The sequence below is a fragment of the Geotrypetes seraphini genome, chromosome 10 (genome assembly GCF_902459505.1).
Source record: "Geotrypetes seraphini chromosome 10, aGeoSer1.1, whole genome shotgun sequence".
NCBI classification, from domain to species: domain Eukaryota; kingdom Metazoa; phylum Chordata; class Amphibia; order Gymnophiona; family Dermophiidae; genus Geotrypetes; species Geotrypetes seraphini.
Window position 1 is genome coordinate 91746196 of NC_047093.1, and position 15900 is coordinate 91762095.

Below are 15900 nucleotides of genomic sequence, written 5' to 3' on the forward strand. Positions count from 1 at the left end.
CAAAAGTTGGTAAACAATAATAATAACAACTTTATTCTTCTATACCGCCATAGTCGTGAGACTTCTAGGCGGTTCACACTGAAGAGAGCTGGACAGTCAGCGAGTTACAATATGTGGAAGTCCGGGATACAGTATATAGAAACTTACAAAAAAGCATATAGAATCTTACAAAAGGTCCGGGATACAGCATATAGAATCTTACAAAGAGCATATAGAGTCTTACAAAAGGTAGAGAGATACAGCATATAGAATCTTACAAAAGGCAGTGAAATACAGCAAACAGAAACTTAAAAAGGCAACAAAATTTAATGTTAGTCATTTCAGACTTAAAAGCAGGAGTGGACATATTTAGTGTTAGGTGTAGATACTTTTTAGGTGATGATTTTATTGAATAAGGCAGTTTTTATGGCTTTTCTAAAGGCATTATATGTCAGCCTTGCTCCATTTATGTAGCTGTCTAACCAGTGTTGTTGTTTGTTGGCTTGGTACATAAAAGTTCTATCCAGGAAGGTTTTGTATCTGCAGCCGGTAATGCTTGGGTATGCAAATAGGTTGCTATTTCTGGTTTGTCTCGTAGGGCTGTATAGAATGAAGTGAGGTAGCAGGTATGTAGGAGCTAGTCTCCAAACCAGCTTGAAACATATGCAAGAGAACTTGAAAATTATTCGTGCCTCCATTGGCAGCCAGTGAAGCAGTCTGTAGTAGGGGCTAACATGGTCGTTCTTTTTTAATCCAAATATCAAGCGGATCGCTGTGTTTTGAACAATCCTAAGTTTCCTTACAGTTTTTTTGGGTATACCCATATAAACAATATTGCAGTAGTCCAGTGTTGAAAGTACTAGTGATTGCACTAGTAATCTAAATGATAGAGGGTCGAAATATTTTTTAAAGGACCTTAATTTTCACAGTGTCAGGAAACATTTTTTTACTACTATGTTCGTGTGTTCCACCATTGTCAAGTGCGTGTCTAGTGTGACTCCCAATATTTTTATTGTTTTAGTAATCGGGTATTCATGATCTTTTATATGTAACGTTGTATTGGTAATTTTGTCTATTGGGCTTGCGAAGAAGACTTTTGTTTTTTCTGTGTTTAGTTTCAGCTTGAAGTTTATTGTCCAATGTTCTATTTCAGTCATAATATGAGAAATGTATTCTGAGGTCTCGTTTGTTATGTTGTTTACTGGGATTAATATGGAAATGTCATCTGCATATATGTAGTGGATTAGGTTTAGCTTTTTTAGGAAGTGTCCTAGGGATGATATGTAGATGTTGAATAGAGTAGGAGACAGCGGTGAACCTTGTGGTACTCCCGAGGGGTTTTTCCAGGTGGTTGAGTATGTCCCTCTACTAATCACCCGGTAAGATCTCTTTGTTAGGAAACCCTGTAACCAGTTTCTTACTCTTCCCGTGATTCCTATTACGTCTAGGCAGTGTAGCATTATTTTGTCATCAACCAGATCGAAAGCGCTGCTGAAGTCTAGTTGTAAAATCAGAGCACTTGTTCCTTTGCTGAATATGCCGTATAGGTGATTAAGGATCGAGGCTAGGACTGTCTCAGTGTTAAAACCTTTTCTGAATCCTGATTGGTGTTCACTGAGGATGTTAAATTTGTCTAGATAGCCTACTAGCTCCAAATTGACCAGTCCTTCGAGCAGCTTGGTGAATAAGGGGATGCTTGCTATTGGTCTGTAGTTGGTTTTTAGGGCTAGTGAGTTTTTTTTTGTCTTTTGGAATGGGTGTGATTAGTATGTGTCCCATTTCCTCGTGGAATATTCCTTCAGTGAGAGTGGTTGCTATCCAGGTAAAAGATCCTTTTTAAAATCTAGAGTAGCTGTTGTCATGGTCTTGGAAGGACATACGTCCAGTAGGCAGTTTGATTTGGTATATTTGTTGTATAGGGTTAGGAATTGGTGCCAGTTTGGAGGTTCAAAATGGTTCCAGAGCATGTCTACTCTAGATTCTTGTTCGTGGGGTTCTGATTGGAAATCGAAGTTGGGTGAGGATGAAGGTATTGTTGTTCTTACATCTAAGATTTTGTTTTTAAAAAACGTGGCAAGGGTTTCTGCCGAGGGTGTACATTCATTATTCTGTAGCATGATTTGGGTGGTGTCTGTTAGTTTGTTTACCAACTTGAATAGTTCTTTGCTATTTGTTTTGGGTGTCCCTATTTTTTGTGTGTAGTATGTTGTTCGTTTTTCTCTGATCAGATTTTTGTAGTTTTTCATTTTTTGTTTCCAGTGGATTTTGTCTTCTTCTTTGTTTGTTTTCTGCCAGGTTCTTTCTATTTTTCTCAGTTCCTGTTTAAGAGTTAGTAATTCAGAGTTGTACCATTTATTTGGTTCCCTTTCTTTCTTTTTGTATGTGTGTAACGGTGCTATTTGATCTAATATTTCTTTGCTAGACTTTGCCCATCTGCTTGGGAAGTTTTGTGCTTCCTCCATTTTGGGTTGTAATTCGTAGTGGGTCCAGAATTCTATTGGGTTTATAGTTCCTCTTCTGGTGATTGTGGCAGGGTTTGGGTTTTTTCTTTTATACTTTGGTTGGTGTGATTTTTTTTTGCCAATAAAGATCAAAATTACAAATGTAGTGATCTGACCAGATGCATTCTTTCCAGGCCTCTATTCTATGTTGGATCTTTGGGTCAGGGACTTCTTTTTGTGAAAAGGTAATTAGGTCTAGTTGGTGGCCTTTTTCATGTGTTTTCTCTGGTTTAGGTACTGAGAAGCCGAGGGTTGTTAGGAAAGTGATAATTTCTATCACATTTGGCTTATCCACTTGTTCTAGGTCAGGGCTGCCCAAGTCCGGTCCTCGAGATCTACTGGCAGGCCAGGTTTTCAGGATATCCACAATAATATGCATGAGAGAGAGATTTGCATACCAAGAAGGCAGTGCAGGCAAATCTCTCTCATGCATATTTATTGTGGATATCCTGAAAACCTGGCCTGCCAGTAGATCTCGAGGACCGGATTTGGGCAGCCCTGTTCTAGGTGAACGTTCATGTCGCCCATTAATAGGTTATATGTTCCTTTTAGGGTGTTGGTGATGAGGTATTCGAAGAACTCTTCTCTGGTATTAGACCACTTTTTTGGGGGGGATGTAAAATAGTGTCACGGTTAGTGCCTCTTCTAGTTGGGTGTTGGTGATCTTACAGGTTAATATTTCTTGGTCGTTTGTGGTTTTTGCATCTATTTTGCTATATTCAAAGGATTCTTTTAAAATTATCACTATACCGCCCCCTTTATCCAGTTTCTAGATAGTGGTATTATTTTGTAACCATGGGATAGCATTTCTTTCATAAGCAGTATTTGAGCTTTGTTTCTTTGTTTAGGTAATATCCCTTGAAATTGGCATATTTAATTGGGGTGGGAGTATTGGTACATTCTATTGTTTTCAATTTCCTTTCCTTGATCTTGTTACTATGGTGTTTGAAGGGGTTGCGTGTTCTGTTTACCACGGGTATTTGTAGTGGGCCTAGCTTTGAAAAGTCATGTAGAAATTGGTGTGAACCAGTTGGTTTACTCGTCTTTGTTGGCTTGTGCCAGGAAAAGTGAATAGGGATTGGTTTGGGTTTTTTTTCGTCATTACACCAGCTTCTATAACATTTTAAGTAGAGAATCCCCAGTATAAGTAGGTATTTGTTTAAAATCGCCATGTTTTGTTGTTGTTTAGATTGGGTGATCTAAGTTTTTGCTATGACAGTGCGATATAATAATATCGGCAGTATTTTTTTCCCGCAGTAATAAGCAGTAGTAATATCAGTTATCAGCAGTAAGCAGTAATATTCAGTAATACTATATATATATATATATAAAATAATATCGGCAGTAATTTTTCCCACAGATATAAGCAGTAATAGTATCAGTTGTCAGTAGTAAGCAGTAATAAACAGTTGTAAGCAGTAATAATGTCAGTTATAAGCAGTTGTTATACTTATCTTAAGCATTTTAAGAGTCATGCGGGATCCTCTCTTCACTTCGTCGCTTCACAAAGGCACGCACTAAGGCCCACGTGCCTTTGCCGTGCGCCTTCGCCAGCGCGCCAAACGGTAGTGCGCCATTGGTGTTCTGCAATTTAAGGGAGCCCCTGCTGGTTTCGGGGGAGGGGCGGACTGGCTCACACTCCCCCGCAGGATCGGGCTCCTCTCCTCTCCGATTCTGCCTTCCCGCCGACTCTCGGTGCGGGAAAAAGGCAGTGCGCCGTTGGTGTTCTGCAATTTAAGAGAGCCCCCACTGGTTTTGGGGGAGGGGCGGACTGGCTCGCGCTCCCCCGCAGGATCAGGCTCCTCTCTGATTCTGCCTTCCCGCTGGCTCTCGGTGCGGGAAAAAGGCAGTGCACCGTTGGTGTTCTACAATTTAAGGGAGCCCCCGCTGGTTTCGGGGGAGGGGCGGACTGGCTCACACTCCCCCGCAGGATCGGGCTCCTCTCCTCTCCGATTCTGCCTTCCCGCCGACTCTCGGTGCGGGAAAAAGGCAGTGCGCCGTTGGTGTTCTGCAATTTAAGAGAGCCCCCACTAGTTTTGGGGGAGAGGCGGACTGGCTCGCGCTCCCCCGCAGGATCAGGCTCCTCTCTGATTCTGCCTTCCCGCTGGCTCTCTGTGCGGGAAAAAGGCAGTGCGCCGTTGGTGTTCTACAATTTAAGGGAGCCCCCGCTGGTTTCAGGGGAGGGGCGGACTGGCTCGCGCTCCCCCGCAGGATCGGGCTCCTCTCCTATTCTGCCTTCCCGCCGGCTCTTGGTTTTTAGCGCAGGGAGCTGCGCTGAATGCCCCGCACTGCTCTCAATGCTCATAGGCTCCCTGTGCTAAAAAACGTTATTGCGGTTTAGTAAAAGGGGGCCATAGTGCAAAATATAGACAGCAGATATAAATTCTCAAAACGGACACATTTTGATCACTAAATTGAAAATAAAATCATTTTTCCTACCTTTGTAGTCTGGTGATTTCATGAGATAGATAGAAGGTTACTCTACAGGACAAAAGCGAAAAGCGTATGTGAGTTTTAGGTTAGGAGCACTATCAGGTCCTGGACCTGAGGGGCCGCCGCGTAAGTGGACTGCCGGGCACGATGGACCTCCGGTCTGACCCGACAGAGGCAATTCTTATGTTCTTATGAGTCTCTGGTTACACTTTCTTCTTCAGACTGTGCATCCAATCTTTCTTCCCTTCTTTCAGCCTGTATGCTTCCTCTCCACCAGACCTCATTCCCTCCCCCAACTTTTTCTTCCTCTCTCCCTGCCCTTTTTCTCCCTGCCTCACTTTCTTTTTTTCTCTCTTCATGCCCCCTTTCTTTCTGTTTCCCTTTCTTTCTTTCTACCTGCCCTCCCCCAAGCCACTGCCGCCATCATCGGGGAACAGGCCCCAAAGCCACCCCCCCCCCAAGCTCTCCCTGCTTCCCTGTGTCAGGCCGACCAGCATTCCTCTCCCCGACGTCAATTCTGTCATCGGAGAGGAAGTTCCGGACCAGCCAGGCAGCGATTGGCTGGCCCGGAACTTCCTCTCCGATGGCAGAATTGATGTCATGGAGAGGAAGGCTGATCGGCTTGGTAGATTGTGAAGGCAACGCGAGTCTATCACGGAGCCCGAGATGGGCTCTGTGATCGACTCACTTTGCCTTAGCAATCTACTGGTTGATCGCGATCGACGTATTGGGCACCCCTATCTTAGAGAGAGAAAAAGACAATGGTTACTGCGGATGGGCAGACTAGATGGGCCATTTGGCCTTTATCTGCCACCATGTTTCTATGATGACATTGTCCTCTGATGAAATAATAGCAAGAAGGGCGCCGCTCTGCAAAATGAGGTTAAGAGAATGAAAACAGACCACATGCAATAATTAACTTACTGGTAAACCTGGAAGGCCTGGTGGTCCGGGGCGTCCTTGCTTTACCCTCACTCTTGGTTCATCCATTTTCTTTAAATTAATATTCTGATCTTGTTCCCAAGGGGTGCTCTCCTTCAGCCTGCTCCTACTTCTTTTCATAGGCAAGTGTTCTCCAGTGGATGGTGTGGGCAGCACATCAGCATCCCGCACAGTTGGTATGGACTTGTGAAAAATTTCAGTCCTAGAGGTTGGTTGGTAAAAAACATTCCTATTTCCTGCCTCTAGTGGCAATTGCTTTTCTTTTGAGTCAGAGTTAAGTTGAGAGGAAGATTCTGCTGAAATTGCTATTCGAAAATTGTGTTTGTCTACAGAGAGTTTTGTGAAGGTAGAAGATTCATCTAGATCAATAATGGTGTCTACTGGTTTATTGAGTGGGAATCGATCTTCTTTATCCGTTGTGATATTCTCATCTTCTAGATGGGGTTTAGAGGCATGGTCCTCCTTTTCCACCTGTCTGTTTAGTTTAGTGGCTGCCAAAAAAGTAATATTGGCATCAGTCACCTGAGGGTTCCTGAGCTCCACAAGGGGCTGTGAGGCTAAATTTACAGACTCTGTTACATTCCCAATGATTTTTGGAGGCCTGTGGGTTGTCTGTATTTTTTCTGAGGTAATATTCCAAAGTTCATAGCCCTCCTCCACTATGGAAAACATACTCTCATCCTCTTTGGGTGAAACAAGCCCTCTGGCAACCAAATCTGTGGTCAGTCCACTTTTGCTTGTAATAGTACTGCTCTCCTTCCTGTTGAGCCATTCCCTTGCAAGTGATGGTCTTGAGGTTAAATTGAAGGTTGTAAAGTTGGTAACCTAGAGAAAAATAAAACAGTAAATGATTAGTTTTATTTTGTCACTCAGTCCTACACATTGGCTTTTCCCTTGTGCAAAGAATGTTTTTATAATGTAGTTTAAGCTGAAGAACCTGACAATGATGCTGAAAGAGGCTGCACAATTTTCTGAAGCTATCTATAACATTTTCCATTTTTCCCAGGCAAGAAGAAAATGTAAATAAATGAAAGCAATGACTCTAATAATTTTTCTGAAACAAACTTAAAATCAAGAGTGCCAATGGAAAACTGAAAAACCTCTCTCTACTCTTTTTCTATGCCATTTCCTCACAAAATAAACGTACCGATCAGAAATCGTCGTCTTCCTACCTGTCAAGTCTGTGACCTACATGTTCAGACAGCAGGATGCACGCTTTGAAAAATGAAGACCCTTAGAGGATTGTATCAAAGCCAGAGAGCAAGGAAAGTAGAAGATGAACAGATACAGGCACTGGCTGACATTTATTAAAAAAAATAAATAAATAAATAAAATGAATGTATTTACAGTAAGAATGACCTGGCCATTTGTAAAGGGCTTTCTCCACAGCAAGTGATCTCAGGTTGCACCCTGGGGGAGGATGGTGATTGATACAAGGGATTGTTCCTGTCTGCTGTTAGTAACAGAACACATGCATGAGCTAGCCATCTCCTTTTCTGCTACTGACTGAAAAAAAAAAACCCACCACTATTTCTCACATTAGAAAGTAAGGCCCCCTTTAACTACACCAATTGCCATGGTGGCTCGAGGTACTCGCAATGAACCCATTGGGAATTAATGGGCTTCGGTGCCGTGCAGCTTTGCAATCAAAGGGGGGGGGAAGTAAATTAAATTTTAACTACAGAGAATATGACCTACAGTGAATTGTGTTTATTATACAGAGAAGTAACTGCATTCTTTCATTTGATATAGCAAGTTGGCACTTGGACGACCTAAAAGACAGGTCGTCCAAGGGCCTATAATCAAACCTAGTTTTTGGATGTATCCAGGAACCTTTTAGGCCTCTGAATGCCGCTCTGCACCCAGAGCTAAAAGGGGCATATCTGGAGGAGTGATGTGGGTGGGATGTGGACCGATCTAGACTTAGTTTTCCTGCAGATACTCGAAGGTTTTATGAGACTTCCTGGACAAAACTTATACGTTGTGACTTAGACGATGTAAAAATATAAGTGCCCAAAAGGTATCCAAAATGATGAGATAATCACTGCAGAGACAAAGTAAAGACCCCCACATACTCTCCCAGTATTCACTGACCCCCCTCACACCCCTGCAAAGATTGGAATAAAAGCATGCATAACTGCCTCCAGAACATCAACACCTAGTATAGGAAAGCCTAGCAGAGCTGCACACAAGTCTCTTAAATAGACTTGGGGGTGGGTGGACTAGTAAACCATAAAAAGGAGGACCCAGGCCCATAAGCCACTCTAACCACTACTTTTATGGTGGAACATGTGCGTCCACCAAATTCCCCCCTCCCAAACCCTACTCTACTGCCATATAGGTGCCACCTGCAGCCATAAGGGCTACTGGGGTTTTAGACAGCTGGGTATAGTGGGTTTAAGGGAGTTCTGGTGAGATGTTTATGTGGCACCCTTTTTGTGAAGTTCACAGCAGTGCCCTGTAAGGTGCCCCACTTCTCTGTTGTGATGTCTGTTGGCCAGTCCTTCACAATGCCGGCCCCTCCCATGCCCAAAAGTTCTTGTTCTGGGTGTTTGTGACTTGGTCGAATTTTTGTTCAAGAATGTGGTATAAAGATAGACGTAGTGGCAGTCTGGACGATCAAATGCCTGGACGTTCAGATAGACGATTAAAAAATAATAATAATAATAATACTTTAGACATACTTTAAGAAAAGACATTTGCTGCTGCCAACTTTGGGTGACTAGCATCCTACATCCAAATCGGACTTAGACGTATGTTTTGATTATGCCCCTCCATGTATATTGTCTTACCTTGGTCCAGGCAGAAAATAAATATATTAAAATCATATTTTCTATGTCTCCCCAGCATTATACAATATCTTATTTGAAACCTGGCCATGCATAGCTCTACAGCCGCTAATCTGTGCCTCAAGATTCTGTTGCTGCCTTCAATATTCTCAGACCTCCCCTTGCAAACACACTAATCTATCGCCTCACATTTCCTTCAGAGTGGACAAAGATTTTTGGGAGGCATACTGAACTTTACTATCACTTTAGCTTTCACTGTACTGTCCCCTAAGGCAGACCTGACAGAGACTTAATTTCTCTTCCCCCCCATCTGTCTATCCCCTCAGTCTGCAATATAACCATGGGGGATGGATACAAATTTTGTTTCTTTCCTAAAGGTGTAAAGCAGGCAATACTGTTGCATGCAGCAGAGAGAGCTGAACAGTGCACAACTCAAAAGGTCTAATAAAATCAGAATCAGAGACCAGGACATGTGATGTGCATTCATACAATGTGAGAGGCTCATTTCCAATAATAATACAACACTATTTTGAAATTGTATAGCTTATGGGGATCATAATTTAAAAAAAAAAAACAACCCCCCCCCAAAAAAACCCATCCAGAAAGGAGCCTAAATCGGTACTTGGATGATCAAAAAGCCAGATCGTCTAAGTACCGATAATCAAAGCTGGTTTTAGATCAGGGGTATCAAAGTCCCTCCTCGAGGGTCGCAATCCAGTCGGGTTTTTGGGATTCCCCAATGAATATGCATGAGATCTATGTGCATGCACTGCTTTCATTGTATGCTAAAAGATCTTATGCATATTCATTGGGAAAATCCTGAAAACCCGACTGGATTACGGCCCTCGAGGAGGGACTATGACACTTCTGTTTTAGATGTATCTAAAACCAGCTTAGGCCTTTCCCCTGCCTCTAAATGCCTAGAGCGAAAAGAGGCGTTTTTAGAGGAGGGGAAAGGGCGGGAAGTGGGCCAACCTAGACTTAGTCATACAGCAAGTATAACCAAAAAGTTGAGCAGGTTGCCTAGTCGGAACTTTGACTTAGACCAAGTCAAAACAGGTTTAAGTGCCGAAAAGGGGCCGCTGAGCTGATCGTGACTGCCGCGATCAGCTCAGCGGCCCCGGCAACCAGCCCACCCCTCACCACAATGATTGCTGCAGGAGAGATGGCTCATGGGGGTGCGGGGTCATCATGGGCAGGAGGGGTTGGGCTCCCTCCTGCTCGTATTGTTTTTTTTTTGGGGGGACGCGTCTTGGCAGGAGAGTCCGCAGCACTTTGGGGGGGAGGATCACGGCAGGGGAGATGAGGCATCTCTCCTGCCGCGATCACAAGCACCCCTCCCCCCGAACTGCCACGAACCACAGCAGGAGAGATTGGGCATCTCTCCTGCTGTGGGTCATGGCAGTTCAGGTGGAGGGCGATCGCGGCAGGGGAGATGAGCCATCTCTCCTACCGTGATCGTTGCAGGGGAGGGGGGCTGCTGGATTCTGTAACCGATGTTGTTTTTGACAGACATCAGTTACAAAATCCAGCTTTTAGGCGAAGGACTGGCCCCCTCCTTCACCTAAAAGATCTTGTTTTGGCCGTTTGGGACTTAGGTTATTTTGGGGTTGATAATGTGTTGTAAGTTTAGACGTAATGGTGGGCTGGCTGTTTAAACTGCTGAACGTAGAGGTAGGCCATTCTAAAACTCCCCCCCCCCCAAAAAAAAAAAAAAAAAAACACCTCATTTTAGATGTTTTTTTTGAGAATGGACATTTTCTCTGCTGCTACTTTCAGCGTTTAGGGCCTTAGGACAAAAGGGAACAGATGTTTTTTTAAAATTATGCCCCTCTATGTCTTTTAAGTTTGATCAATTTACAGATAACAAGCATTAACTCACCTTCTCTCCCCCCCCCCCCCACAAATGTAGAAAATCATCTACATGAAACAAAAAATTGCCAAAAATCTTCAAAAATGAAAGACCAGCATGCACACTTTGGGACATTATAAGCATCGCTGATCACATCTGCAGAGCCATGCTTTATGTAGTGTATGATTATCTCTGACATATTACCTTCCAGTAACATATTCACATAATTCAAAAGCCCTTATGTCAGTGTAGTTAAACTATGCTGGCCTGAGAACCCATTTCCCAGCCTCAGTTTTTCCTCCACCCCAGCCCTAGTCTTCCATGCATGCCAACTTGTAGTTCCAGTTGATATTTCAGCTAGAGCTATCCTTTCAGGCAGGCAACTGGAACAACACTTTAAGCGCCCTCCTCTTGAGTTCTCCATCATACCAATCCTTCAGAAAATCTCTGAAATCCCACATTCAACAAGTTTATCTGATCCTTCGAAACCATCCATCCCACCTACAATCCCAGCATGCACCCCCTCCTACCTGCGCAACCCCATCCTCTTATCTCCCCCCACCAAAAAAACATTGCTGTAATCTTTATTTGCATCGATACCTGCGGTATCCATACTGTATTTCTACTTTACTGTATACCGTCATGAACTGAATAGGTATGACGGGATATAAATAAAGCTATTATTATCCCTTTGAACCTATGCAGGCTGAATTATAGCACCCTGTAGGCTGATGATGTCACTCTCCAGTGTTTTATTTTATTTTTTTTAAATTTACCATAGTGGTTGTGACCCCCCAAATGAGTATTTCATGATTCCATTTGAGATTGTGACCTACAATGGGAACCACTGCTAAATATAAATGCAGCACAGAACAGCATGGGGCAGGGATGGAGATTCTTTCCAGGACTGAGTATGAGGTAAACCATTCCCTGTTAAGTATAAGAGTCATGAATGACTTTCATCATGAGCACATTAACCCTAAGTGGAAGAGCTATGAATGATCCTTGCAAGTAATGCCCTAAAATAATTACCTTTTATTACTTACATAAGAGCAAGATTCTGTAAAATGCTTCACAACAGTGCCTCTTCTACACAATATATTGTATGAAATCCAAAGGATGCTCAATGTCTGACCTAAGTACCTCTGTTTAAGTCGCTGAAATAAGGCCCTTAAATTTTAGGCTGAGTATGTCTGTAATCTTTGCAGTAATGTTATATCAGAGTGCCTATGTAAATCTATGGGGGCAATTCTACAACATGGCACCTCAACTTAGGTGCTCCAAGGACACGAGGAGGGAGTCTATTCTGTAAGTTTCTGGCATAACCTGGCAGCAGTGTGTCTTACATTTACATGCTCACAGTTACACCAGCTGTAGACCTGATGTAACTGTAGGCACTTAACCCCCTGTTTTTACAAAACTGTAGTGCGGTTTTTAGCGCCAGCCTTGGCGTTAAGAGTTCCGACGCCCATAGGAGTTCTGAGTGTCAGAGCTGTTACCGCTGTAGCAGGCGCTAGAAACCATGCTATGGTTTTGTAAAAGGGGAGTAAATGTGGCAAGGGCATGTGTAATTTGATGTATTCTGTACGCTGCATGCGTTAAATTGCAGCTCTGCCTATGCCCCTTTCATGCTCCACCCAAGTACACACCCCATGCATTAACTCGCTATGCTGCTCGTATATGCCCTTACAGAATATTTATTTTATTTAGATTTAGCTCACACCTTCTTCAGTAGTAGCTAAAGGTCAGTTACATTTAGATACAATAGGTGTTTTTCTGTCCCCAGAGGGTTTACAATCTAAGTACAGTGGAACCTTGGTTTACAAGCATAATTTGTTCCAGAAGCATGCTCATAAACCAATTTACTCGTACATCAAAGCGAATTTCCCCATAGGATGTAAGGGAAACTCGCTTGATTCGTTCCACCTCCTCCCCCTTCCCATGGCCACCGGCGCTGCTCTACCTTCCTCCCCACCCCCCTCCGAGGCCACTGGCGCTACTCCACACCCCCCCTCTTAGATCCGGCTTCACCCCCCGCTCGCATCACTTCCCCCCCCCCCCCCCGCCGTGATCTGGCATCCCCCACTCACCCACCCACCCAAACACATTCTCATACCCCTATCTGGCACCAGCACCGGTACCAGCACCAACACACAGGACAAGCCGGTGCCTGAAGATCTTCCCTCTTCCTTGTGCTGGGCCTTGAGCATCTGTGCCCTACACAGGTATGTTTTTACAGATGCACATCCCATCACACCATTTTTTATATATTTAAAAACAAAACAAAACACTTTTTAGCATGCAAAACTGGCTTTACACATAGAAACCCCTTTAAAAACATGCCATCATATTATCACCATTCAATCATCACTTAGAGCAGGGATATCAAAGTCCCTCCTCAAGGGCCGCAATCCAGTCAGGTTTTCAGGATTTCTCCAATGAGTATGCATGAGATCTATTTGTATGCACAGCTTTCATTGTATGCTAATAGATCTCATGCATATTCATTGGGGAAATCCTGAAAACCCAACTGGATTGCGGCCCTTGAGGAGGGACTTTGACACCCCTGACTTAGAGGTAAATATTCAGCCAATAGGGGCCAGTGTTTCTTGACTTCTGCGGAAATTATGCCTGGATAGTCAATGCCGGGCCATGTCGGTAAGTGCCACTGAGTATTAGTGGACAGCCCCGCATAAGCATTTAGACCAGCCAGGAGGCTCACCTGGCCTGTTAAAATTACTTTCAATATTGACCCTTTACTTTTTAAACTTTGTACTTTGTGCCTGAAAAAATGAGATATCTTACTGCACCATGTGCCAAGTCTGCGATCAAACTGCAGCTCGTGCCTTTGAAAAGTTAGCTCATATTCAATAACTCAAATTTGACTTCAGAACAATCTGTGGCAAAAAGTGAGCAATAGGCCAGAGCACCTCTATAGCTTATTAAAGGAAAAATGTTTTTAGACTGCAAAGCTATATAGTGACTGGTTATAGAGTAGATGCGACTGCTCCTTCCCTGCCCTCATGATGGGTTTGCTGGTTAGTGAAAGCCATTTGCTGATTTTCTGCCACTGCCTGGTTTTTTTTCCCCCTTCTCTCTCTCTCTCTCTTTTCAGGGATAGTTTGAAAGATGTGGGCCTGGAACAGTAGTTCACCTGTGGAGCTATTTGCTGGAATTCTGCCTACCTCCTCCTTTCCGCTCTTCTGCATCCTTCATTATTTCAGTAATGGTTTTCTGAAACTCACTGACCTGAACAATATTCCCATCAGGGAGGGTGATGTTTCTGAGAGGTATGCAAACTAGGGGATAATTCTCAAAAAATAGCCTAAAGTTAGGTGCTGGGATGCTACATACGAATTTTATATCAGCAACTATTGTACAAAGATCAGTATAAATGCTTGCACCTAACTGCTTTTAGTTAGACACATAACAAATAGCATTCTATAATCTATGCACATAATACAACAGTTAAATTTTGAGCCCACCAGGACAGATAGGGAAAATGGAGTACCTGTTCACTATTCAGTGTATACCGCTTAGGATCCACTTGGAATAAGCGGTATATCAATAATAATAAACCCCTTAGCGCGCATGCGCATTGAAACGCCATGCTTCTGTGCCTCTGTGCCACCGCATGCGCAGTACAATAGAACTCTCCCCTACTTGAAGGAGCCTGTGGCGGTTTCCCCATCGCCCTCCCTCGGCGGCGTTGCGAGCCCGGAACCAGTGGAGACCACAATGGAGGCGACTCTTCCCCCCCCCCCCCGCCCTCTTTCTGTCTGCTGAGGAAACCCCAGGCGAGACCAAAAGTAAAAGTAAAAACTGCTGCTGCCGTGTAAGAGAAGGGGGCTGGGGGGCAGAATAGGGGATATGTGTGAGAAGGAGGCTGCAAAAGGGACATGTGAGAAAAGGGGGCTGGGGTTGGAAGCTGAAAGGGAAAAGATGGGTGAAGAGGGCTGGGGGGGGGGGGGCTATAAAGGGGTTTGGAGATGGGCCTGAAAATAGGGGACATGTGAGAGGAGGCTTTAAAGGGGAGGTTCTTGGGAATGGACCAGGGTCCAAGCCACACTTCAGAGGCAAAAGGGGTCAAAATAGGAGAAGGGAATTAGGGGCTAAAAAAAAAAAGGGTAGGTGGGAGAAGGGGGCTGGAGCTGGGGTCGGTATTGTAAAAAGGGAATATGTTAAAGAAAGGAGCTGGGAGCTGACAATGGGGATGTGTAAGAGAAGGGGGCTGGGAGCAGAAAAGGGGATATGTGTGAGAAGGAGGCTGCAAAAGGGACATGCGAGAAAAGGGGGCTGGGGCTGGAGGCTGAATGGGAAAAGATGGGAGAAGGGGGCTGGGGGAGCTAAAAAGGGGTTTAAAGCTGGGGTTGAAAAAAGGGGACATGTGAGGGAAGGAGGCCTTAAAGGGGGGTTCTTGGGAAAAGAGACCTGATGAAGGAGGCTGTTAAAAGAAGACAATTCGGAGAAGAGGGCTGGAGCTTGGGACTGCAAAAGGTGAGTTGTGAGAGAAGGGGTCTGGGGTATGGATTGGGGGGCTGAAAACGATGACAGGTATGATAAGGAGACTGGGGCTAGAACTGAGGGCTGGAAGAGCAGGTATGAGAAGGGGGTAGGGTTAGGGGCTATAAAAAGGGATGTGTGTGAAAAGGGAGCTGGGGATGAAAAAAGGGGGAGGTGGGAGAAGGGGGCTACAAAAGGGGACATGTGAGAGAAAAGGACTGGGACTGAAGCTGGGGCTAAAAAGGGGGCATGTGAGAGAAAGGGGCTGAAGATAGGAGCTGGAAGAATAAGTGAAGGTTGATGGGGGAAAAAGGGAATGGAGAGTGAGTTCTATGGAGGTGAAGGACAGAGAAAAGGGACAGATTTTTAAGTTGGTGAAAAAAGGTAGAAATTGGGAAGGGAAAAGGGAAAATGGGAGCCTGAATATAGGGGTAAGACATAAGAAGAATAGCCATACTGGATCAGACTAATCTATTCTAGCACCCGTTAATGTAACGGGCTAAAACACTAGTAAATAAATAAAATAGAAATAGCTTGCATTATAGTTTAATTTCACACCTTATAGGTCAAAATAAAATTTCCCATTTTGTTAGTCATCTGTGGCTCCAGAACTTCACATAAATTCACTACTATAGTATAAAGTAATGGAAATATTATATAAATGATATATGTATTTTGTTCAGAAAATACACAGGAGGAACAGTAATAGCTAAGGTAAAAGGCATTTTTGGCTTTTTAAAAACAACAACCCCTGTAGAGATGTTGTTTCTTTTTTCTCTTCTATACATATTCTTTTCCAGAGTTACGCATTTGAAAGGTCAGCCATACATGTATTTCTAAACCAAATTATTTAAAGCTATAATGCTGCAGGTCAAATGAATAAGAATCAGGAGGAAGGAGA

General features: G+C 43.8%; 1 protein-coding gene across 2 annotated transcripts in view; it reads right to left on the reverse strand.

Moving 5' to 3' along the window:
• The window catches only part of LOC117367932 (collagen alpha-1(I) chain-like), a 539431-nt gene that overhangs the window by 315272 nt on the left and 208259 nt on the right, over positions 1 to 15900 (reverse strand). For both annotated transcript variants that reach the window (XM_033961051.1, XM_033961050.1), the window contains exon 6: positions 5838 to 6680. In XM_033961051.1, coding sequence (XP_033816942.1) covers positions 5838 to 6680 — 843 coding nt within the window. The remainder of the gene's footprint in view (positions 1 to 5837; positions 6681 to 15900) is intronic.